The 25269-nt window shown below is 45.0% G+C and overlaps 5 protein-coding genes across 6 annotated transcripts; 2 read left to right on the plus strand and 3 right to left on the minus strand.

The window, feature by feature from the left end:
* Nucleotides 1-918: 918 nt before the first annotated feature.
* On the plus strand, nt 919-5963 carry LOC122719766 (tubulin beta chain-like). The gene is made up of 3 exons (XM_043945909.1): nt 919-2298; nt 3378-3486; nt 4166-5963. Exons 1-3 carry the CDS (start codon nt 2242-2244, stop codon nt 5365-5367), a joined length of 1368 nt encoding a protein of 455 aa, XP_043801844.1. The 5' UTR covers nt 919-2241; the 3' UTR covers nt 5368-5963.
* A 78-nt stretch (nt 5964-6041) lies between these two features.
* On the minus strand, nt 6042-7907 carry LOC122719768 (tubulin beta-1 chain-like). The gene is made up of 5 exons (XM_043945911.1): nt 7724-7907; nt 7557-7665; nt 7258-7485; nt 6525-7102; nt 6042-6407 (listed from the first exon to the last, which is right to left on the minus strand). Exons 1-5 carry the CDS (start codon nt 7778-7780, stop codon nt 6042-6044), a joined length of 1338 nt encoding a protein of 445 aa, XP_043801846.1. The 5' UTR covers nt 7781-7907.
* A 313-nt stretch (nt 7908-8220) lies between these two features.
* On the minus strand, nt 8221-10281 carry LOC122719770 (tubulin beta chain). Its single transcript, XM_043945912.1, has 2 exons — nt 10222-10281; nt 8221-9883 (listed from the first exon to the last, which is right to left on the minus strand). Exons 1-2 carry the CDS (start codon nt 10276-10278, stop codon nt 8606-8608), a joined length of 1335 nt encoding a protein of 444 aa, XP_043801847.1. The 5' UTR covers nt 10279-10281; the 3' UTR covers nt 8221-8605.
* Nucleotides 9797-17754, minus strand: LOC122719751 (organic cation transporter 1-like). The gene is made up of 10 exons (XM_043945878.1): nt 16525-17754; nt 16048-16395; nt 12852-13110; nt 12615-12706; nt 12309-12512; nt 11977-12229; nt 11608-11739; nt 11174-11528; nt 10744-11081; nt 9797-9917 (listed from the first exon to the last, which is right to left on the minus strand). Exons 1-9 carry the CDS (start codon nt 16648-16650, stop codon nt 10796-10798), a joined length of 2055 nt encoding a protein of 684 aa, XP_043801813.1. The 5' UTR covers nt 16651-17754; the 3' UTR covers nt 9797-9917; nt 10744-10795.
* Nucleotides 9848-25150, plus strand: LOC122719752. Of its 2 annotated transcripts, XM_043945882.1 has the most exons (4): nt 21133-22701; nt 22777-23039; nt 24160-24386; nt 24455-25150. In XM_043945882.1, the coding sequence occupies exons 1-4, from the start codon at nt 21227-21229 to the stop codon at nt 24875-24877; spliced, it is 2388 nt and encodes a 795-aa protein (XP_043801817.1). In that variant the 5' UTR covers nt 21133-21226; the 3' UTR covers nt 24878-25150. The 2 variants fall into 2 exon arrangements, with proteins under 2 accessions (XP_043801814.1, XP_043801817.1); XM_043945879.1 differs by lacking the exons at nt 24160-24386; nt 24455-25150 and adding an exon at nt 9848-9984 and having other exon boundaries at nt 21203-22701; nt 22777-23491.
* The last annotated feature ends 119 nt before the right edge of the window (nt 25151-25269 follow it).

Genomic DNA, 25269 nt, shown 5'->3' on the forward strand with positions numbered 1-25269 from the left:
ATAATAATATAAATTTAAATTCTGATCAGTTTGACAAGAAAATTGTTCCACTTTGTTTATCTATAATATTATGTAGATTGAATGATGAGCAACTTAATGTTTTTATCAGATCTTATTCTTTCAAATCATTAAAAAAAATCTCATTTCTGTGCAATTTGGTAAGTTTTAGAAAATAACTAGCGAAAATAAAAGCATTGAAACGAAATTGAAAAAATTGAAATTTTTAACATATTGATTTATGATTTTAAAATTTAAAAATTTTTAAATTTACAGTATATTGAAACATTTTTAATTTACTCATACAACTATGACATAGTTTCATTGATGTTAAATAGCGATTATAAGCATTTGTAATTGAATAATGGATTAACATAATACAGTTAAATCATTAAAATCGGAACAAAATAGTTTTTCACATTTCAACGTGGAATTGAAACGATTGATTCTTTCAAATCATTTTGTTTTATGATTTTTTAAAATTAACAAAATAACTTAACATAATATATCGATTGTTGAATTAATTATCATATTATATATTTTTAAAAATGATTTTTATTCATTTTTTTCCAAAAACAGGAAATAATTGAAATGATGGAAATAATGAAAAAGTTAAATTCATGAGTTGGAGTCAACGAATGGACGAGGAAATATACATTATCGTGATGGTAGATTTTCTTGGACTAATTGTAAGTAGCAGACAACGACCTCATATGACTCATCGTCCGGCTATACGAACCGGCGCGGTCGGTGTCTCGCTCCATGAATTTGACTTAACTCGAGACAGTGTCTACCAATTACGAGGTATACTCTATCCTTAATGTAAAAGAAATTTTTTCGATTTAAAACACGCATTGTCATTTGTATTTGCGAATCGTTTATTTCGTGCGAGGATATGGAGGATATATCAGGTTACAGAAACGAAGAGAAGATAATGGTAATATTTACCGTTTTTTCAATCGATACAGTTATATATGTAGGTAGTATTACAGATATATACATATTACACTCGTCAACTGTACTACGTCAAAGAATTGCAATCTCTCGAAAACGAAAACAATGTTGAATAAAGAGAGAGAGAGAGAGAGAGAGCAATCGATGGCACGAGACAGGGGTGAAAAACGGACAGAGGGAATGAGTTACAATAATAGAAAAAGGGATTCTACAACGGCAGGGGATCGTGAAACAGTAGCAAGCGCAGCTGGAGACGAAATGACACGACGTGGTTATCGTATTCCTCTCAACAGTGTATGACAGTCAAGAAAACCGAGAGACTCACGGCGTTTTTAAGAATGACTCACTCGACGACGAAATGGTCCCAGTCCCGTTTTAGTCGTTTTTCTTCCTTTTTTTTGTTCAGAACGTTTCATACCAGGCACGAGAATGCATGAAATTTATGGCTCGCGCAAATTCAAACAGAGGCGATCGAAAGTAAAGTTCATTGGATTGCGAGCGCATAAACCCGAGAAACATCCTCGTGATCGAGTTACATTTCCGGTGGATGCTCTTCGAGTCCATCGAACTGGATATCCTGTTCTCGCTTCATGGCTCTTTTTTCGAGCGCAAATGTATCTCCGTCACGAAACCCTTCCTAGCGAAAGCCAGTCGATCGATCGTCTCGTTCGTGGCGTGGACAAACCCATGTAAAGATGCAAAGTAGCACGAACAACAAAGAAGTGTATACGTATGTGTATATGTATGAAGGAAAAAAATTAATCGAAAGAAAGAAATGGAAGACTTTTCTTTTTTTTTTTTTTAGGATCGAAGGATTGAGAAATTACGTGTCATTGACCGAAAGTCGATAGGATATGGGCTGTTGGTCGGTCTGTTGGTTCTTTGGGCGATCGACTCGTGCGACGTATATACTCGTTTGGAGAATCTTCTCCCCCTCCATGAGCTCCGCGCCGCCAGGCCAGAAGCGCGTCGCGTAACCGAGTGGAGAGTCGATCTCAGGACACCGACACGAGTACGTTTCCTCGCCAGTTTCGCTCCGCAGGCTCCACACCACTGGTGCACTCCTGCGCGACACTCGATTGCACTTGGTTCGCTGCACACGCTCTCTCGTCGCGCTGCCCGCACTCGCCTCTACGCACATCACGCATATTCGTTACTACGCAAGGACTGTCCTCCGTCAGCTTTCTTTCCACTCTCTCTTCAATCTCGAGGGATCAGCTGTTTGCCCAGCTGCACCATTTTTTTTCTTGGCACACGTTAGAGACAACGTAGAGACAAGCTAGCTTCAAAATGAGGGAGATCGTACATCTGCAGGCTGGACAATGCGGAAACCAGATTGGTGCAAAGGTAAGTTAATTAATTTAATTAATTAATAAAAAAAAATAAATAATAATTGGTTTTTGTTAATGGATAAGAGGATAAAAAAGTTCACGTCGTATATATATATATATATTTTTTATTTTTTTTTCTCCTAAATATTTTTGAAAAAAATCACTCGCTGGAATTTATTCTCGATATGTCTTAAACGAGAATTTTCTTCTTTTCCTCTCTCCTCGTATGCTTCGTGTAATTCAACTGGACTTGTAATCGAATTAAAGATAAGGCGTCGGCCACGACGAGCAACGAGATGGAATTTAAAGTGTCTCCTACTCCTATCTCGACAAAGGGTCATTCGTATCGTTTGAGAACTCGAATATCAAGTTGAATTTTTTTCGTTATTGCCATTTTTTATCGTTACGAAAAATTCTCATCGATTTTGACAAATCGCGACGAGCAATTCCATAATGTTCTCAATCTACAAAAAAACTGACGAAATAATTAAAATCGTATAATTTTCTGTCCGTGGATTTCATGAATCATGGAATTCTTCCATGCGGAAAACGACGATGACCGGCCAACTGTAAATCGTATCCCGAACAAAGGGAACTCCGTCCATCCCCCGCACGAGGAAAGAATTGCGCCGGTTCGATCGATCGGAAAGAAACGAAAAGCGTAACGAGCGTAATACTAATTGGTCTCGCCGCTCCACTAATTAAGTATACCTCCGTGTTTGACAAAGTACACTCGGCTCGCGTCGTGAAATTCTTGGGAAATGGACGGCGTCGCGGTTGCCGTCGTCGTCGTCGCGGAGAGAATCACGATGGATAGTTGGCTATTAATAGAAGGGAGAAAATAGCGAGGGCGAGACAAACGTACAAACCGACAACGTACACCAAAGGGAAGTTAAACTCGAGTTGTGGGGAGCGGGAGCGCCATTAATTTCCTGTATTTCCTGTACTCTTTTTTTCTTTTTTTTTTTTTTAGACATTATCCCTCTCGCTTCTCTTAATTGTATTATTTAAAAAAAAAAAGGACGATTCTCGTTTAGAATTTCAACTTGCCAATACACTCTTTCTTCTCACTCATATTTTGCATTTTTCATTTAGTTCTGGGAAGTGATCTCCGAGGAGCACGGCATCGACCAATCGGGCATTTATCATGGAGATAGCGATCTGCAATTGGAGCGAATTTCCGTCTACTATAACGAGGCTTCTGGTAAGAGAGAGAGAGAGAGAGAGAGAGAATAAAAACGCCTTTTTCATTCCTTCCATCTTTCCTCTCCTCGAGAAACTTTCACGAGAGATCTCGCATTTTCGAAAAATCTGGCGCACGGTGAAAGCCAGATCCAGCGGGGAAGAAAGATTTTACTCGGTCCAGGTTCGAGGATCTCGCGCACGTTTTAAAATAGAAACACGGCGTTGTACACGGCGACACGACGCCGAGGAACGTAGGAGAAAACGAGCGACAAAGAGTGAACGCGTTTCGCGACGAAAATAGCCGCTACGTATGACCGTTCACCACCCTTGGCTTTTGAACCCTGGAACGAAAGATCCTCGCGCGCGCACGAAAGGAAAAAGGTCGGCACAAGGTGTGCATCCGATTTGCAAATCGCGCCGCGCGTTTCCGTCCACCATTTAAAGTATCTGTTCGTCGCGACACGCCGGTTTCGGTGGAATGACAATACGTTTCACGAACCTGTTTAATATGAACGACCATACGCTCGATCCGTCATTGGTTTCGGAGGCCGCTTGCGTGTCCTCCCCCACCCCCTACCTTCTCCCGTTTAAGGATCGAAACACGCCGAACGGAGCCGTTTCCCATCCTCTCCCGCTCCCTCATCCCAAATACGTTCCCAATCTCGTATAATAAAATCACAAAAATATTGCAATTGCAGTGGCGACCTCGACCAATGGAGGGAAGTACGTGCCGAGGGCGATTCTTCTTGATCTCGAGCCGGGAACAATGGACGCCGTTCGATCAGGTGCCTACGGGAAACTGTTCCGCCCCGACAATTTCGTGTTCGGCCAATCGGGGGCGGGCAATAATTGGGCGAAGGGGCACTACACGGAGGGCGCGGAATTGGTCGACTCGGTGCTGGACGTGGTCAGGAAGGAATGCGAGAACTGCGATTGCCTGCAAGGTTTCCAACTGACTCATTCCTTGGGCGGTGGCACCGGATCCGGTATGGGTACGTTGCTCATCTCCAAGATTCGGGAGGAATACCCGGATCGAATAATGAACACGTACTCGGTGATGCCGTCGCCCAAAGTGTCGGACACGGTGGTGGAGCCTTACAACGCGACCCTGTCCGTCCACCAGCTGGTCGAGAACACGGACGAGACGTACTGCATCGACAACGAAGCTCTATACGACATCTGCTTCCGCACGTTGAAGGTGTCGAATCCTAGCTACGGGGACTTGAATCATCTCGTCTCGCTCACTATGTCGGGGGTGACCACCTGCCTAAGGTTCCCCGGCCAATTGAACGCAGATCTGAGAAAGCTGGCCGTGAACATGGTCCCGTTCCCACGTCTACACTTCTTCATGCCCGGATTCGCCCCTCTGACGTCAAGATCCATGCAACAATATTCGGCGCTCTCTGTACCCGAGCTCACCCAGCAGATGTTCGACGCGAAGAACATGATGGCTGCCTGCGATCCGAGGCACGGCCGTTACCTGACCGTGGCCGCCGTTTTCCGCGGCAGAATGTCGATGAAGGAGGTCGACGAGCAAATGCTGAGCGTGCAAAACAAGAACAGCTCTTACTTCGTCGAGTGGATCCCGAACAACGTGAAGACGGCCGTATGCGACATCCCGCCCAAGGGGTTGAAAATGTCCTCGACGTTCATAGGGAACACGACCGCTATTCAAGAATTGTTCAAGCGAATCTCCGAGCAATTTACAGCCATGTTCCGTAGGAAAGCGTTCCTTCATTGGTACACGGGCGAGGGTATGGACGAGATGGAGTTCACCGAGGCCGAGTCGAACATGAACGACCTCGTCTCCGAGTATCAGCAGTATCAAGAGGCCACCGCAGAAGAAGATTTCGAGGCCGAGGAATGCGCAGACGATTTCGAGACCTGCGATCAGGAGTGAATCGAGTAAAAAAAAAAAAAAGAAAAAATCTTCTCTCTCTCTCTCTCTCTCTTTCTCTAGGAAGTATCCACCGAATCGGACGTCTTTCCCCTCCTTTCTTTTTCCTACCCTATCTCCATTTTCTCCCCTTTATCCTTCCTCCTTCGACATTCCCTTCCCCCCCCTTTTCGATTCGGTGTCGAATCTCTTTTATTCTCTTTTGTACTTTTATACGTGAAAATCTTTTACAAGTTCGCGGAGTTTGCTGCACCGGCCGAGTTACAGATCATCAGTCGCGGTTATTCGCCTCGAAGTCGAATTCGAATCTCGTTCGAACTGCGACACGCTTCGCGGATAGGTAGATGTTGTTAAGAGCGAAAAAGAAAGAAAAAAAAGAAAAAGAAGAATAATATACGCAGCGTTCTTCGGGAAACGATTCCACGAAACATGAAACAACCAAAGCACCCGAACCAAAAATTTTATCTATTCTCGTTGCATCCACGACAACTGTATCGACATGTATGTATTTTCTAATCGTGGCACGCGTTACGCAATGTAGTTCGCAAGAGGTTTGTTTCCTTGCAAAAAATATACGTTTTTTTTCAATCATTTGCCTCTTTTTCTCTTCTGCCATTCCCATTCCTCCCCCCCCTCCCCCCTTCCCCTTTCCCTCCCGCAATGATAAACTCGTTCGATCATTCCTCCTCGTCGTATTCCATCGACTCGTCAAAGATGTCAGTATCGGCAACCGCTTCCTGGTGTTGTTGATACTCGAATAACAGATTATACATAGTGGAATAAGATTCGGTAAACTCGCTTTCGTCCATTCCTTCGTTCGTATACCAATGCAGATACGCACGTTTCTTCAACATATTATCAAACGCGGACATTAGCCTTTTGATAGGCCTCTGTATCGCCGTCGAGTTGGATATCATGCTGGCGCTCATATTGATTCCTCGAGGGGGGATATCGCATATCGCGGTTTGTATGTTGTTCGGTATCCATTCGATGAAATGCGGGCTGTTTTTGCTTCGTATATTCAACATTTGCTCGTCCACGAACTGCAAGCAAACAAGAACGATCGTCAGGTAGTCAGTTTTTGCTTCTTAACTATAATAACGTCCCCCTTGATGAATAATAATAATTTAAAAATTTAGCTATTTCTAATTTTTCCAAACCTTGGTCGACATCCTGCCTCTGAATATGACGGCCACGGTGAGAAACTTGGCCTTGGTCGGGTCGCAGTAGACGAACATGCTGTTCGCGTGGAACAACTGCTTGGTCAATTCTGGAACGTCTACTTTTATGTAGGGGGCAGAGCTTCGGGAGTATAGGGGCGCGTAGCCGGGAATGAAGAAGTGAAGCCTCGGGAATGGTACCAAGTTGACCAATAACTTTCTCAGATCGGTATTTAATTGGCCGGGAAATCTGAAGCAGGTCGTGATGCCAGACATGTAATTGGATATTAAACGATTAGTGTCGGTGAAGGTTGGCGTGGTGAGCTTTAGAACGTTGGTACAGATGTGGTGCATCGCTTGATTGTCCACGCAAAACGTTTGATCGGTGCAATCGATCGCTTTGACGAGTGTCAATATTGCGTTGTACGGTTCCACCACCACGGTCGGCATCGACGAGTACGGTATCACGCAATAAGATTTGATGATCGTCTCCGGATATTCCTCCTTGAGTTTGGTCATTAGCAACGAGGTCATCCCGCCGCCGCTTCCGCCGCCCAACGAGTGAACGAGTTGAATTCCTGGATCAAACAGGATGGAGAAGAAAAAGGGGGGAAGAGAGAAAGAAATCTAGAGAATATCTCACCGCACGTATTTCGACACGTTTTCAATAATATTCCTTAACGATTCGGCAAATTGGGGCGCCGAACTTTTTTCTTATCACCAACAAACGAACCTTGAATCAGATCGCAGGCTTCGGCTTCCGTGCGAATCAGATCCAACGCGATGCTGACCAATTCCGCTCCTTCCGTGTAGTAACCTCTTGCCCAATTGTTCCCTGTTCCAGCTTTACCTACGGCAACGTTGTCAGGCTTGAACATTTTCCCCCATGCACCGGACAAAACGTTGTTCACGCTTGACGGATCGAGATCGACCAGAATAGCTCTCGGGACGTACTTTTTATCTGGAAAGAGAGGCGAGAAATACCGTTTTCGGTGTAACGGTTAACCTGTAAATTTTCTGAATCTGGGATACCTCGCCCTTCGACGAAATATACGTTTAATCGTTGCGATTGAAGATCGGATTCCCCTTGAAAAATTCCGTCCGGAGTCAGACCGTGCTCGTCCGCGATCACCTCCCAAAACTGAGAAGTAAGGTTATGTGGATATCGAGAGAGAACGACACTCGATTGCGTATTATACCTTTGCGCCAATACCATTTCCACATTGACCTATCTGCACGTGCACAATTTCCCGCATTTTTTTCCCGTTTTTTAAGAACCTAAGAGATAATTTTTCACCGATAATTTTGTCCTCGATTACGCCGAAAAGAAAGAGAACGAAAATGGGATATTTATCAACGAACCAAGTTCACTCCACTGGTTTCGATCTCTCGCGATCCGATCTCTCGAGTTCGTTCATCGCCGCCATTGTCTCGAGTCGATAAATCGATAAATCGACTCGAAAATCGATTATCCACTTCAATATAACGCAACAATCGTTCGTTTGCCACCGCAAAACAATTCAAGATCATCATGTAAAATTATTATGCCATAAAGAATATCTATTAAATGTTCAACAAAGATAATACAACATTTTCTAAATTACTTACAAGGTATGTATACACACGTGTGTATATGTATGTGTGAATATATTTATATCATATTATTACGTATCATGCGAGCATTTTTTTGAAGGAGTGTGTGTCTGTGTGTGTGTGCGCGTGCATGGGCGCTTGCGCGAGTGTGTGTATGCATGCGTGCGCAGGTGCGCGCATGCGTGTGCGTGTCTAAATATACGTAAAAATTCATCGAAAATAACAAATGTAAAAAGATCAAATGTACAAATCAAAAAACCAGCTCGTCAAAAAAATACGATACAAAGATAAAAAGTTTCGTCCGCGAAAGTGTACATACATTCGTATATATATATATATATATATATATATATATTTTGCAGGCTTCGACCGAGCGAATCTCTTCACGTGGATTTTGCGGATATTGTTGGTCGGATTGCAAGTCGAGGATCAAGAGGGCAGGAAGAAGGAGCCCGTCGCGAAACGGGTAACGGATAAAAACCCGTCCCTCACTTCTCCGTCTCTTCCTCCTCGTCGAATTCTCCCTCGTCCTCGGCGGTGGCTTCTTGGTATTGTTGGTATTCGGATACCAGATCGTTCATATTGGATTCGGCCTCGGTGAACTCCATCTCGTCCATACCCTCGCCAGTGTACCAATGAAGGAACGCCTTTCTCCTGAACATGGCGGTGAACTGTTCGGAAATTCTCTTGAACAGCTCTTGAATGGCTGTCGAGTTGCCGATAAACGTGGCTGACATCTTCAAACCGCGGGGCGGGATATCGCATACGGCCGTCTTCACGTTGTTCGGGATCCATTCGACGAAGTAAGAGCTGTTCTTGTTCTGGATGTTGAGCATTTGCTCGTCCACCTCCTTCATCGACATTCTGCCGCGGAACACGGCGGCCACGGTCAGATAACGCCCGTGCCTCGGATCGCAGGCCGCCATCATGTTCTTCGCGTCGAACATTTGTTGGGTTAGCTCCGGGACCGTTAACGCCCTGTACTGTTGACTGCCGCGCGAGGTTAACGGCGCGAAGCCGGGCATGAAGAAGTGTAGACGTGGGAACGGGACCATGTTCACGGCCAGCTTTCTCAGATCGGCGTTCAATTGTCCGGGGAATCGGAGGCAGGTGGTCACCCCCGACATCGTAGCCGAGACGAGATGATTCAGATCACCGTAAGTCGGTGTGGAGAGTTTCAAGGTACGGAAACAGATGTCGTAGAGGGCCTCGTTGTCGATGCAGTAAGCCTGATCGGTGTTCTCGACCAATTGGTGGACGGACAGGGTCGCGTTGTAAGGCTCGACCACGGTGTCGGACACCTTGGGTGACGGTACCACGGAGAAGGTTGTCATTATCCTGTCCGGATATTCCTCGCGAATTTTCGAGATCAAGAGGGTACCCATTCCGGAACCGGTGCCACCGCCCAACGAGTGGGTCAGTTGAAAGCCTTGCAGGCAGTCGCAGCTTTCCGCCTCCTTCCTGACCACGTCCAGCACCGAGTCGACCAGCTCCGCGCCCTCGGTGTAATGCCCCTTCGCCCAATTGTTCCCGGCCCCGGATTGGCCGAACACGAAATTGTCGGGGCGGAATATATGGCCGAACGGGCCGGACCGTACCGAGTCCATGGTGCCTGGTTCCAGATCGACGAGGATAGCGCGAGGTACGTATTTCCCGCCTGACGCCTCGTTGTAGTACACGTTGATCCTTTCCAGTTGTAGGTCCGAGTCTCCGTGATAGGTACCGGATGGGTCGATGCCATGCTCGTCCGAGATCACCTCCCAGAACTGTCGTTATCGGAAATTATATCGGAAGGTTGGTCTGGAAAAAGGTGGTGAAAATTTCCCAGCCCCGAGAGACACGGACGCGAAGGTAACGGCCGCGAAAGGTTAGTTTACCTCCTTACCGATAATCGATCACCGACACCCGACAGCCACGACAATTCAACGAACTGTGCGCGTTTTAAACCATAAATGTCCGATTTCCACCTCCCCCTCGAGAGAATAGAAGCGAGAATTCGCGCGAGTAACTGTATTTATATGTACATATATATATATATATGTATATATATATATATATACATATATATATATGTTTATCAAAGCGTGTATACGCGAGTACTGACCTTGGCACCAATTTGGTTGCCACATTGTCCAGCTTGGATATGCACGATTTCCCGCATCTTTGTAATGGCAAACGGAAGGAAAAAACGGCACGAAAATTTCAACTACGGCCAGACCAAGACAGAAATTTCAATCGAGCATCCGCATGGAGGTGGTCCGTGGGACACCCAAGGACGAGGTAAAAATCCGTGGATCCTCGACTCGATGGTATCTATCTACCAAAAGCGTTTCAGGCAAACAGAAACAGACGAACGTCCGTTTCTCCTTGGAGACGCGAAGGATCGCGTCTAGCCATGATTTCGTTCCTTTTTCCATCGTTTCTACTCTCTCTCTTTCTCTCTGTTGCACTCTCACCTTATCTCACCTCGTTTATCCCCTGACGAGGGGGAGGGGTTATCGATCGAAATTCAGAGAAATCGCGAACGAACGGGAACGAAGAAACGGGAACGGAACATAATATTTTTCAAACACGTTATTAGACGCGTTATTACACATTAACGCGTTGGTAGATCGTGTATATCTACCGTGCACGGAGGCAACGAACAATCTTGACAGGAATAGCGAACAGTCCGCGATTCACTGCGTTCTTCCTCGCTCGATAACGACCACGGCCAATGGATCGTCGAATCTTTTCTCGGCACAGGTGGCGACCTCCACCACTCCACTATCCGTCGGGATACCCGCGCGTTGAACGACGGGACGAGAGTTGTCCGCTTCCGTCTCGTTTGCGGTTGTCGCAGCCGAGCTCGTCGACTCTTCTTGCAACGCGGGGGCTGCCAACGAAGGATTTCCCGGCCGACCGTTCACCAGGAACCTGAGCGGCATCGATTCCGATTTTTCCTCCGAGTCCGAGTTTTCTCTTCTAAAAGAAGAAGAAAAACACGCGCACGCGCATAGAGACAATTGTAATGGAGACGGCGAATAAATAATTTCAGAAATGATAAAGAGATCGACCTTGGCAACGTTGGACAGGACCAGAGCTTGAAATCGGCGCCGAACAACTCGCCCTCCTCGATCGTTTGAGGCAAGTGTATGTTGAGCGTTTCCGGAAGGAAGATGGAGGTTAGGGCGCCTGCCACGCTCAGCGTGCCCATTATGATCAGCGGCAGGACTCTCGAGTAGACCGCCAGATGGACGATGTACGGGAATGCGAGAAGACCGATGCCAGCTATGAACGAGGCGATCCCCATCGCTTGCGACCTCAACACGGTCGGCAACAATTCCCCGACGAACACGTAGAACACGGCGAACGAGGCGGCGATACCGAATTTCCCGATCATAGCCAGTGACACCGTCACCCATACGGCGTCTGTCGTGCGACACATACACACACGCATTTTCATTCTCAAAGTCGAAGGGAAACGCGAGGGAAGCGAAATTTTCGTTACCTTCGGGAACGAACATGCAAGAGACGCAAGCGAGGCCGCCTAAAAGCATGGTCAGGCACAATACCCATCTCCTCCCTAATCGATCCATCGCGTACCACGTGATCACGTACGACGGTATTTCCACGAGTCCGCCTGAAATACGACAGAGATACGTATACAATGTATAGTACATGTAAAGGGAATAACGGTCGCGTGCTCGAAGTCGCGACTGTCGCGTTTGAAAAAAACATACGCATTCGCACACGTATCTAAACTTTGCATACAGATCTGTATCTTTGCATATAGATTGCAATCCGATAGAATGCGAAAACATGTTTACAAGCGGAGCCGTTGTTCGAAGGCCGTTCGTACTCGCGACGAGGTTTTTACCGATGAAGAAGGCCAGATAATCGGAGACACCGAGGTTGGTCGCGTTGTACGATAGCCCATTATAGACGACCGCGTTCGCCACCCAGTCGAACGCCAGGATGAAGAACTTCTTCCTGATGTTTGGATTTCTGATCAGATCCATAGGCGTGGCAGCGGGTGGAGGCGATCTGTCCTCGTTCTCGCCCGGTTCCCCCGACCCGTCCCCCGAATTCGTCCCGTTGCAGGATATTCCCTGCCTCCGCAATATCTCCACCTGCGAAATTGAAAAATCGACGCTCCCTCGTCTCCGTTCCTTTTCTCTCTCTCTCTCTCCCTCCCTTTTCCTCCTCTACCTCCATCTTTCGAAGAAAATTGTTCGGCACCGTTTTCCCGTTGATCTTCGCCATCCGTTGAACGATCACCTCCGCCTCGTCTATCCTGTTCTTGCTGAGCAGCCATCGCGGCGATTCCGGAATGATCCAATAGTAGCTGAAGAGTAGAACGAAGGGGACGGAGGTTGCCAGGGAGAGGGTGAACCAGTGCCTGAGCAAGTAGCCCTGGAAAAAGGTGGGTGGAGAGGTGAAGGAGGCGTGAGCCTTTCTCGCATACGAACGTGTAGAGAACTACGGTTAAATGGATATAGAACGATCACGCGTTACCAGCACGGCCAGAAGAGACATCGCCGACGCGAAGAACATGCAAATCACCATCCCGGCGAACGTTCTGTATCTCGGCCCCATCAATTCCAGCGCTGAAAGCAAAGAGAAAAAAAGGAAAAAAAGAGGGGAAAAAAAGAAAAAAAAGATTCGATCGATCGATCGATCGATTCGACGATAATTCGAATTTGCGTTTCTTTTTTTTTTCTCTCTCTCTTTCTCTCTCTCTCTCTCCCGTACCTAGTATAAAAGGTATTTGATAGATGGCTGGAAAAGAGAGGCCGTTCACGGTCCTGAGCGCTGTGTAGATGACGTAGTTGGGACTGAAGCTGGTGGCGATCGAGAATATGACCTCGAGGAACAGTATAGCGAAGAAGGCCGTCCTTCTGCCCCATTTGTCCGCGATCCAGCCAAACACCACGTTCCCAAACAGGCTGCCGACGTAGAAGAAGGTCGTAGAGGTGGAAGGCCACCAGCTGTTGTCGCATACCAAGTCTAGCTATGTGGATGCATGTCGGCGATTAAAACGCTACGCCCCTCGCCCAACTTCTCTCCTCTCCTCTCCTCTCCTATCCTCTCCTATCCTATCCTATCCTATCCGCGCGCGCGGCACGATTCGCCGTTCGAAGATTTCACGCCAAAATCGGTCAAGACTTTTGTCGCGACACGGAGTCGTTGCTCCGTGCGATTCTTATCTCGCGCTTATCTCCCCCTCATCGTTTCATCGATCGCGAGTAATGCAAAAAATCGACGAGTGTAAGAGTGCTGGTTCGAACAGTTGGATCTTAGATGGACGGACGAACGGACGGACGGATGGATGGACAGGGGAGGGGGGAGAGGCAAAGTCGAGTAGCGCCCCCTCCACCTCGTTTTCTCGACGAGCCAAGATTACGCTCACGTACGATTGCTTGCTTACACGCGACGCGATTGCGTTACGTTTGCAACAACGTGATATTCCCAGCGCGTAACACGCGTCACACGCCAAATTCGCGTCCTTGTTCCTTGAAGCGAATATTGGAAACGAGAGAGAGAGAGAGAGAGAGAGAGAGAGAACTTTCTCGGTTACAAGTCGGCGAGCAACAAACAAAACTATACATAGCGTATATTATTTAGACGAGCGTAGACGTTGGATGGACAGCGGCAAAGGAAGTACGACGAGTAGATGTAAACAGAGGATTTCGTTTGGCTCGAGCAAACGAAACGACCGTCGAACCTCGATCGATCGCACGGGCGTCATAGTCGAAAACCTCGCGCAAATAAATCGCGCCTCTAGAAGCCGTGAACACGTTTAACGCGAACTTTGATTCGAGCAAATTGCTCGCACTTACGGACTTTTGATGTCCGCGTGAAACGCAGAAGGTAAATTGCATGGAAATACGGGAGCGCTCTCGCGCGTGCTGCGACAGCTCGACGTTCGCTTACGTTACGAGTTATTGTCAAGGGCAGTACACGCGCCCGTAGGACGCGCGCGCGCACACATTTTATCACCCTGACACACTTCGAAAACGATATCCATTGATATGACCGCGTCCACGCATCCCGCCGCTTGTTTTTCCTTCTCTTTTGCCCTTCGCGCGCCCAACGCGTACAACGCGGCTCCAATGCGGCCAACGGGGAAATGATCGGCGGAAATCCGGTTCGGCTCGAGTTCCATCCAACTCGCGGTTGCGCGCCCCGCGTCCACGCCTCTCCGCCGCCGATCGAACGCCGAGAAGGGAATGGCGCAACGGCCGTTCAATTTTCGGTCACCGACTCGCCGCCGATCGCATTTTCTCTATCCGTCTGTTCGTTCTCCTCTGCACGAGGGAAGGGGGGAGGAGGAGGAGGAGGAGGTGAACGAGCGAACGAGCGAGCGAGCGAGCGAGACGAGGCGAGGATGCGGCGAAAAGGGATGCGAAGTTGCACACGGGCGGAACGGAAGGACAGGATTTGCCTCGATCGCTCTGTTGTGCGTCATACGTCTGCGTAAATCCGGGCCGCGCTGTAAATACGCGCACCCTCCGCGCTCGTATCGCGTAGAGTCGTCGAACCGACGACGGTCCAACGAAACGCCGAGGAGGAGGAGGGGGAGGAGGGGCAGTCGAATAAAGGGCCGCTAAAAGGGGGAGAGAAAGGGAGGAGGAGGAGGAGGAGGAGGAGTAATGAGGATTCCTTCCTCGATTCGGGAAGCGCCATCCGACGAGCCTCGCATATCGACAATATAACTCGGCCGGAAGTGACGCGGAAGAGCGAGTGGACGCGGCCGAATCCGATCGTTTCGATCGTTGTTTACGTCACGAGACGAAAAACGCGGACGCCAAACCTCTCCCTCTCCCCCCTCTCTCTCTCCACCTATCTATCCATCTCTCCCTCTCGTCGTTTCTCCGTCGATACCCTCGACAGAAGCGGTGCTGGCAGTTTGTACGAGGCATTTGACGCGACAGATCGCATGACCGGATGCGGGGGTAGGTAAATTGGTCGGCAATTGGCGATGTCACCGGAGAGCATCGCGAGCTATCGGTCGTCGGTCGCTCGCCCGCTCCTTCTCGATCATCCGCTTTACCTGGAGGCATCGATCGATCGATCGATCGATCGGTCCTCGAGACGCGGTCCTCAAGTCCTCCGCGCGTCCATCTCGATCGACGCTGCCGCCGTAACGGCGGCCGCCACGCGAGTCGAATCGAGAGGCTTTTCGATAAAACGGAGAGAACCTCGCACCTAGATCCTCGACCCCGCGTGCGCTACGATCTCGTTAACGCCGCGTCAACGGTTCACCAACGAGAGGTTGTCTAATTGCGACAATTTAATAACGCGTTAATGGATCGCTCGCGAGCCGCGTGACGAGCTCTCCCTCTCCCTCTCCCTCCCTCTCCCTCTCTCTCTCTCTCTCTCTTTCTTTCCGTCTTCTCTTCGAGAGGAAAGGTTCGGCGTAGAAAAGTGGTGGTCGGGACAGTTTTGCGCGGGCTTCCGCTCGCCTCGAATCTCCGCCCCGAATCATCGAATATATCCGGGCGGAATAAATTCGGGGAACTCGGATCGCGACCGATTCCTCTCTCTCTCCCCGAGCAGCTTTCATGGAAAAGGGAATTATTATATGGAGCGGAAAGAGGAGGTTGGAAAGCGGGGTCATGACGCGAGAATAAGAAACGCGCGCGTTATGTTCCACGAACGGGACCGACCGGCCGAGTTTAACTCGAGCGAGTCCATCGGGAGGAGGATGATACGGTGGCAAAGGCCAAGGCGAGTCGTCCCGTGAAACGCGACACTCTGCAAAGTTCGAGCGAAATTCCACTCCGAGAGACCGATTAACGGCGTTTAGCGGAATTATGTAAACGACGGCCATGTATGCAGCCAACCGCCTCTGTCGTTTCCCTCTCGGTCTCGGTCTCGGCTCGAAGAAGAAGAAGAAGAAGAAGAAGAAGAAGAAAAGAGGAGAAAGGGAGAAAGTCGAGTTTACCTCGGTGACCAGGGTGCTGTCGTAGTCCCGGTTGTCGTAGATCCATCCGTGCCGACACTTGGTAATCGGCCAATCCGGGTTGCCTACCGGTGGAGGCGGCAATCGGTTCCTCGTCGATCTCGCCTCGCCCTCCCCCCCTTCCCTGGTCGCGTTCCCCAACCACGACTCGACGATCGCCGTGTAATTCACGTCGTACATCTTGCACTTCTCGTACTTCTTCACCTTCCCGTCCGACTTGTCCACGTAGGGCAACGACAACGCCTTCCTCTCCTCCAACGTCATCAGATCCGTCAAGTTCTCGAGCTCGGGGATCCTGCACCAATGCTCCGGGGACGCGCTCACGAACACCTGCCAATCGTTCGATCAAATCGTTTTAAACCCTGTGACCCAGCCCCCTGGAAAACGGAGAGGAGGGAAGAAATATGGGTAACAATCGGTTCGATCGATGTCCTAATTCGGATCGATCGCAGGACTCACTTGGGAGAAGGCCAGAAAAGCGGCGGGAAGAGTGGCCGATATGCAGAGGAGATAGTACATGATATTCTGATATTTTCCCTTCTCGCCCACGTGCACCAACACCTCGTCGAAGTCGATCGAGCTCATGTTTCCGCTTTTCTTACCAGCAACCACCTCGTTACGTCGATCCTCCGTGATTGTTGGACGTTGGTTAAGCGACGACGACGACGACGGCGACGACGACGAGGATGATATCGGCTCGAATCGCGCGGCATGACCGCCGCTACGCGTCCTCGGAGGCACGCATCATCGCCACCGGCGCGCGTTACGTGTTACTCTCTCTCCCTCTCCCTCTCTCTCTCTCTCTCTCTCTCTCTCTCTCTCTCCTAGCAATCCCCTTCGCCTCTCCTTCCACAGTTTCCTCCTTTTTTCTTTCTTTCTTTCTTCCTTTCTTTCTTTCTTTCCTTCCTCGCCCACCAAAAGTCCACTCTTCGAGCGCCTCGTCCTCACCTCGTCTTCCTATCCTGCGACCGTCCGTCCGCGCCGACCACCACCAACCTCCGCCGACTCGAGTCGAGGAGCATCTCAGTCGCGAGCAATGGAGGGAGAGAGAAAGAAAGAAAAAAAAAAGAAAAAAAAAAGAAGAAGGAGAAACTGCCGCGATTTTTTTCCCGTCCCGAGACGAGACGAGAGACGGGAATCACAAGGAAGAAGCGCGTTGCACCGACAGTCGCGTACGCGGCGGCGGATCTCGCGACGGCTCTCCAACGATCGACACTTTCTGCTGCCACGAATTCGGAATCGCGTAAAGCGCGGCGAACGCACGTCTTCGCGCGTTCTTATACGCGGCGAGCATAGCGCCGGCCGCGATCAGCCATTGCCGGAGAACACCTCCTCTCTTCCGATCCTCCCGAGCATCGTCTTCGACGACCGAGCGTCCCCCGCACCTGCCGCAGCAGCAGCAGCAGTTAGCCGCCACCGCCGCCTCCTCGTAGCACCGCCTCACCGTCTCGGCCACCGATGATCTCTACAACCACGCGCACTTCTCCCTCCCTGCCACCATCCGTCCGACCCCCGAAAATCTTCGATCCAAAATTCTTCTTCCTTCTTCAATCTCGTCAATCTCGCGCCTCTCACCACGACCGATTTATTATCCACCACTCTTCTGTACGATATTCTTATCTCGCGATTGATTTCGAATCTGTCGAGAGAAGATAGGAAAAAATCAGAGGCGAGGATCGGAGAGAGAGAGAGAGAGAGATTGCGATCTCGGGACGTTTTTCAAAAGGTCTCGTAAGGTAATCGCAATCGCGATCTATAGGCAAATATTTGGGGTTACACTACGCGCCGATGTCGCAACTAGAACGGAATGCGAGGCTCGTTCTAGCATGGTCCGTGAACGAGCGTCATGATTCGACGTCGGCGAGTATCGTAAACTGGCGAGGAAACGCCGGAAACTGGCCGAGACGTTTCGAGACGGTCTCGACAATTTGCCCGTCCACGCGACCAACCGACCGTCCACCGACTGACCGGAAAGGTTGCAGAAACGAGAGACGCGGATCGGTCGACGATGCTCCCGTCCTTGCTCTCGTCTCGTCTCGTCTCGTCTCGTCCCGTCTCGTCTCTCGTTTCCTCCCATTTCCAAGTTTGTTCCTAGATAGTTGGGTATCGTTAAACCGCCTAAATCGAGCTCATCAACGGTTTGATCGAAACGTCTCACGATCGACGAACGCGAGAGTTCGTCCTCGCCTCCTTGTCGTTAATCTAAATTGAAGTCGTCACGATATCCCAGCGATCGAACAGTGTTTCGTATCCATTTCCCTTTGCCGTATTCCCACAACGCGCGGCCGCCTCTCTCGAATCTCGTATCTCCGGAATCCCGGCCTCCGAGACCCGGATTCGGGTCCACGTGACGCACGCCGCTGCATCCTCGAGTCTATCGTTGCTATCTCTGCAATTGCGAGTGACGTCACAAGCGCAAACAACGTCATCCCGCTTCGCACGCCGTCTCGTACCCGTTTGTGCTCGCTTCCTCTTATTCGGGGCAACGCGTGTACCAGCCTACCGTCGCCTCTCTTCCTCTCCCCTTTTCCCTTTCGCCTTTCGCATTTCACCAATCGCGCTTTACCGCGCCTCCTTCGTCTATCTTTCTCGCTTCTTTCGACCAGCCCGCCTATATCTCCGACACGTATCGGAAACGCCAACCAATTACGATCGATCTTGCTTTTGAAAATCAAATTTTTATCTATTTAGACGATTTCGGCTCTAATCGGTCTGTTACGCAACGGAACGTGACGGTTCGCTTCGAGTTCGCGGCAGTTCGTTTCGTTTCGTTTCGTTTCGTTTCGTTTCGTTTCGTTTCTTTCGTTTCGCGTTTCGCACCTCTCTTATTTTTCGCCTTTTCTTTAATTCGTTGCCTTTTATCCGTTATAGCCTCTTTTCGTTTTCCGTCTTCTCTTTTCTTTCTTCTCGTCTATTTTCTCCCTCTCTCTCTCTCTCTCTCTCTCTGTCCTCGTTTCACTCAATTTTCTATATTCGCCGACGACAATGACGCCCGTAAACAGTTTATTTTTACGACGATCAACTATAGAGATAATTTGAAAAAAACGAAGATAAGGAAAAGACGTTATGTTATATGGCTTGCCGCACGTTTCAGCTACCGAATAGTTAAACAATTACGATTTATGGCATGCTTATGGCAAAAAGCTCCCGTCCAGAAAAAAATTTTTCCGTCCCATTATCGCGACGTTTCATGCTCCTTTGGATTTCGAACTCGCGAGCACATTCTCGATAATAATTCTATCGTATCGCTTCTAATTCCTCTTTTCTTAATCGTTATTAAACCGCGCGAAAAAAATTATCTCTCTCTTTCTCTCTTTCTGTTTTCCTTCCTTCCTTTCTTCCTTCTCTCTCTTTCTCTCTTTCTTCCTCATTTTCCTTTTTCTCTGATATATATATATATATAAAAAAATCTTACCGATAGAAAAAGTTCGATCTATCGGAGAATTGTTGCTTACTCGATCAACAACACCGATTCAAAATCAACGAGAGATATACTCGTTTAACTCGTTGATATTTACACGTGAAAAATCACACCCTTTCCAACACCCGCGTGTAGATACTGGAAAAGAAAAATTCGCAATAAACCTATCGTGACACTTTTCCTCGATTCGATTTCGATCCACTGCACACGGTTCATCGTTCGCTTCGCGATACATCGATCCACCTATCGATACCTTCGATCTATCCTACGACGCGTATACCATCGTTCGTCCTTTTTTTTTTTAAGTTCTGTGCCGCATCCGCGTTTCCACGTTCGCGTCTCCTCGTCGACCACCTTCACCCTCACCGTCTATCATATCGTCGCGATTCTCTCTTTCGTCCGACTTGTCTCGCGACCGCACGCTGTTTCCCGCCTACCCCTTTTGACACTTTCGCTTCCTCTCTCTTTCTCTCACACCCTCCCTCTATTTTTTCCTTTCCTCTCCTGTTCCGCTCCCCACCCTTTATCGTTTACTCGCTCTCCCTCGACACACAGGATAGAACCGACGGTAGTAGACCACCACTAGAAGGAGCAAGTAGCCTCCATCGCGAACTGAAACTGAAGCAATCGTGGATACAAGGGGTCCGTCCACGGTATCCCATCCTCCTATCTATCGTTTCGAACACGTCCCCCTTGGACCCTCTCTTGTATTCTCTCTCGCTCCGTCTTTGTCCCCCTTGCGCCACGATTCTTGATCCTCTCTCGGTCTCTCTCGAGGTGAAACCGTCCTATGCGCTTCCCTCCACGATCCTCCGGGACTCTCCCTTACCCTCCTCTTCGCCTCGATCGCCACTCTCCTATCGCACTACACGCTCGACTACTATCTCGACTATTAATATAAAAGAGGGTTCCTCGACACTCGCCGCCCGGTAATTGTACGGCGTGCACCACAACCGGACTTCTATCGCTCGCTCGAATTTACGCGTACACTCGCGCTAATTCTTTCCTTCTTCACCTTTCCTCCTTCTCCTCTTTTCCTCCATCGTTTCCACGCGCACATCCCTTCTTCTTCGTACCAACCCTTCTCTCCTTCGCGTTCACAGTCAGATGCCAATCACCTTGTTCCACTCGAAATCGTTCCATTTTTTCCCCACTTTTCCTCGCATCCACAGTTCCATTGTTACATTTATATCGAACGATATAAAATATGCTCGACGAATTTCCCGAATTTCATTTCATATATAATTTAATTATATTCGAGAATATCTTTTTTCGTAACGATACTTTTTCCCCTTTAAGATATTGATTTTTAAATTTGTTTGATGAAATATTCGCGATATTTTTCGTTAATTTCGTTCATTTCGTTTGTCGTTATTGAGTTTATTTAATCTAGGTCTAATTTGATTTGTACGAAAAAGTATAGAATATATAGAAAATATAGATTTCCAATAACGTGATTTATGTATTTTTATTTCCACGTGTACGGAAATTTTGTAAAGAATGCTTTACTGTTTATAATTTTTTGAGAAATAAATGAACGAAAAATACGTGTTTGCCGCGTAAATGAATTTCAATGGGGCACAAGGTACCCGTCTTGTAAGATTTTCTTTCAGACGCGTTTCCATAGTGATGCAACATGGCGGACATATGCTTGTTGTGTATTCTTATAACGAAAACATTAAATTAGAAATTTGAAAGAAATATTATATGTTTTAGATTTTGATAAATGATAATACGGAAATGCATAAAGCTGATCAAAACATAAGCTATGAGACAAAGAAACCGAATCATGTAAGAAGATTGAACTTTGGCCAATCGATCCTAACCTTAAACGTAGTTAAGCAATTTCAAGGGCAAAAAGATGGTGTATTGTTAATTGAAAAAAATGTGGCAGATATACCTTACATCGAAAAGGGCGATTTTGTGCACAAATGGATAGAAACTCACGTTAATTATGCTATCGATTCAAAAGAAACATCTTCCGTTCTGGATCATACGTCGGTTATCACAGATCATCAAAGTTCTATTACCGATTCTACGAGAACTTCACCGATATTTGGTAATCAATGTACAAGTAAATTTATTAGAGAAAAAGTTAAATTAGAGAATAATGGTATAAACAACATTGAAAATATACATTCAAATGATTCACAAAATACAAGTACTAAAGAAAGTGGAAGTAGTAAACGTATGAGAATAGATAATAATGATAAAAAGAAAAATATAAGAAGGAAACTATTTGATTCTCAATCTATTACTGTTCCGTATGAATCATCTGATGCAAATGTTTCTCCTATACTTGTCAAGAATTCTTATTCTTACAAAAGAAGCCGAAGAAAATATGAAGAAGAAAATGCACAGCGAAAAGCCTTAGATAGCATTGAAAATAAATATGTTACAAATGATGTTACGACATCCCCTTTAATTCATACTAAAATATATAAAGTCAAAAAATCTCCTATTTTGATTAAAAATTCTTACAAACGCAAACGTACTGAACAAAAAAAGGAAATTCAAGAAATAGAAAATAATTATGTAAATTCTGACATAAATTCTATGAATTCTTGTAATTCGATTGAAGTACCCTTGAAAAAGAAATGGGAAATCTTAAACAGTCAAAAGAAACGTGCATTGTTAAAAAAATTAGAAGATGGTTTTAAAGTCAGTCATTTAAATTATTCAGAGAAAGATTTAGAATCTACAGAATCGTGTTCATCAATGTATAAAAAAATATTAAATATAGAAGATAGTCCAAAGGAAATAAAAGATGTTGTGAAAATTGAAATTGAGACTAGTGAAGATGAAGATAACGATAGTATTAATAATACTGTAAATATAAGTAATGATACTGATAATGATTCTAGCATTCATGATAATATAGAAGATACAGATACAGATTATATTAATAAAAATCATAATCATAATTTAGCATTTCCTGTTTCGAAATGCACATCGATAAATTCACAAATGTCCGATAAAGATTCGGATGTAACATTTTTTTTAAAAGGGGAACAACTTTCGCATAAGTTCATTAACGTACGATCTTCTCAGAAAATCTCTCAATTTTCAACCCAAGTTACAAACATTACGGATAATATATCGAGTCAAACTGGAATTATTATTAATACAAAAACACCACCACAAGAAACTTTGGCAGATGCTTCGGTGCAATTAACTATATTAGATTCGGGTAAAAAAAGAAGGAAACCTAAAAAGTAATTTTCCTTTTATATTTACTAATATAAGTATTATTATAAAAATATAAATCTAATTCATATTTTATATTTCAGAGGTAGTTTGTTGGAAAAATTACAATCAACGATTAATAGACAAGTATCGTTTGTACGTATATGGAGACATCAATTAAAACAAACAATACAACAAAATACTCCTATGCCATGCATTACTGTTTATGTGCAAACATGCATAAATCGCTTTGGTAGACAATTCTTGAATGGATTTGTGATCGAAGATCCATTCGATTTATTTTTGCATAAAAAAGAAAATAATTCCGTTAAATTTATAAAGATCATGACGATTCCCGAAATAGTAGGTCGAATCGAAATGAAATCTAAAGGTCTAGTACAAATTTTCCCTCCATGGGAAATTTTAGACGAAAAAGAATCAATGTTTCATGTAACATACATACGTGTTGTACCTGATAACGAAATAGATATAAAAAAATATAAAATAAATTTAAATCAATTTAAAAAGTCGGTTACGAAAGAATTTCATTGTGCATGTATTGATAAAAACACAATGATTTCGACTTGCGAAGATCGATTTAACAAACCAAATATTATCGAAAAATTATTCATGGAATCATAAAAAAAATCATAAAAAAAAAATATGAAAGAAAATATAGTATGTTTAAATTAATATTTGTATAATATACTTAATCTTTATGATAGAATTCATGTTATATGACATAGTGTTTGTCATTAAATAACGAGATTATACGTAATTGTTTATGCAATAATTATGATTTTTTTGTAATTTAAGCAATCTTTTTGTTACTTATTATAAATTATTATAAATTATAAATTTGCCTTATTAAATCATTTACCAAATAAAGTTTGATATTTTTGTTTAATTTATACATGTTTACATTACTTTTTATTACGCTTACGATGCACGAGTAAAACAGAAATATATATTTAAAAACAGAATATATATATATGTATGTATGTGCATATTTTAAAACGAAAATCATCCGATAGATGGCTGCTTCCTCGCACAACGTTTTTTGCATTGTTGGTAAAAGTTTTTTGTTCAAGTCTAATATTATTATTTTTCTGTAAATCTTATTTTTCTCTTAATTTTAATATAATATAATCGAGAAAAATATAAGAGAATTTGAAACGTAAGTATTTATATTATTATTATTATTATTCATCCATGTTATTTTTATATAGTTAATGTATATAGCTGTCATTTGACATTTCATTTAATATTTAATTTATATTATAATTTTCATTATAACAGATTATTTATTTGTTCTTTATTTATTTTTTTTCATCATATCACGTTATATTAATTTATTATAATATTTTCTTAATGATTTATTATCAAAATGATTGATTCAGTTAATTTAATCAAACCTAACCTAATAGAACTTGACATTTGCTATAATTATTATTATTTTGTTCTATTATTATTTGTCATGATTACAGGTGTAATAATGTCTATAACTCAAGATCGACCTGAACTTTATGAAGAAGTGAAGCTTTACAAGAATGCAAGAGAAAGAGAAAAGCATGACAATCAAGCTGATCTATACGCAGTTGTGAATACATTGCAGCATTTAGAGAAAGCTTATATCAGAGATTGTGTGACTCCAAAAGAATATACAGCTGCTTGTAGCAAATTATTGGTGCAATATAGAGCAGCTTTCAAACAGGTATTTTAATCTTATGATAAATTTATCACGATAACTGTAACTAGTTTTAAATATATTTTTTTGCTTAGGTACAAAGCGATCAATTTCCTACAATAGATGCATTTGCTAGAGCATTTCGATTAGATTGTCCAGCAGCACTCGAGAGGATCAAGGAAGACAGACCAATCACCATAAAGGATGACAAAGGCAATACATCTAAATGCATCGCTGATATCGTTTCTTTGTTCATTACGTTAATGGATAAATTACGATTAGAAATCAAAGCGATGGATCAGTTACATCCAGATTTAAGAGATCTAGTGGACACCATGAATCGATTGAGTATATTGCCAAGCGATTTCGATGGAAAAGAAAAAGTTGCCGAATGGCTACAAACTTTGAATAATATGTCCGCTTCCGATGAATTATCCGATAATCAAGTCAGACAATTGATTTTCGATTTAGAAACATCTTATAATGCATTTAATAAAATTCTTCATAATTCTTCGTAAATTTGATAATTAAATCTTTGCGTTACATCGGAATCCGTAATGGATCCTTTATCACTTTGTATCATCGATTTTTCAAAGTTTTTTCAAATGTTGCCATAGTTTTATCTTGTCACTGGTTAAATCACAAAACAATATTTAGAAACAACTATTTTATACACGATTCTTTATAATGCGATATTTACGCGACATATTGTATGTAACATACAAAACGATGTACATATATATATGGTTTAATTTAATTGAAAAAAATAAAAATAATTATAGGTGCTTATTATTATACTGCTTTTTCAAATCGTTTGAATGATTGCGTTAATTATGGCCTTGTTTGTCCCTTTATTTTTAAAATTCTCGACGAACAAATGTCTCGGATGAGCGATAATTTTCATAAATTA

The sequence above is a fragment of the Apis laboriosa genome, unplaced genomic scaffold (genome assembly GCF_014066325.1).
Source record: "Apis laboriosa isolate Shangri-la unplaced genomic scaffold, ASM1406632v1 scaffold9_cov152, whole genome shotgun sequence".
Taxonomy (NCBI): Eukaryota; Metazoa; Arthropoda; class Insecta; order Hymenoptera; family Apidae; genus Apis; species Apis laboriosa.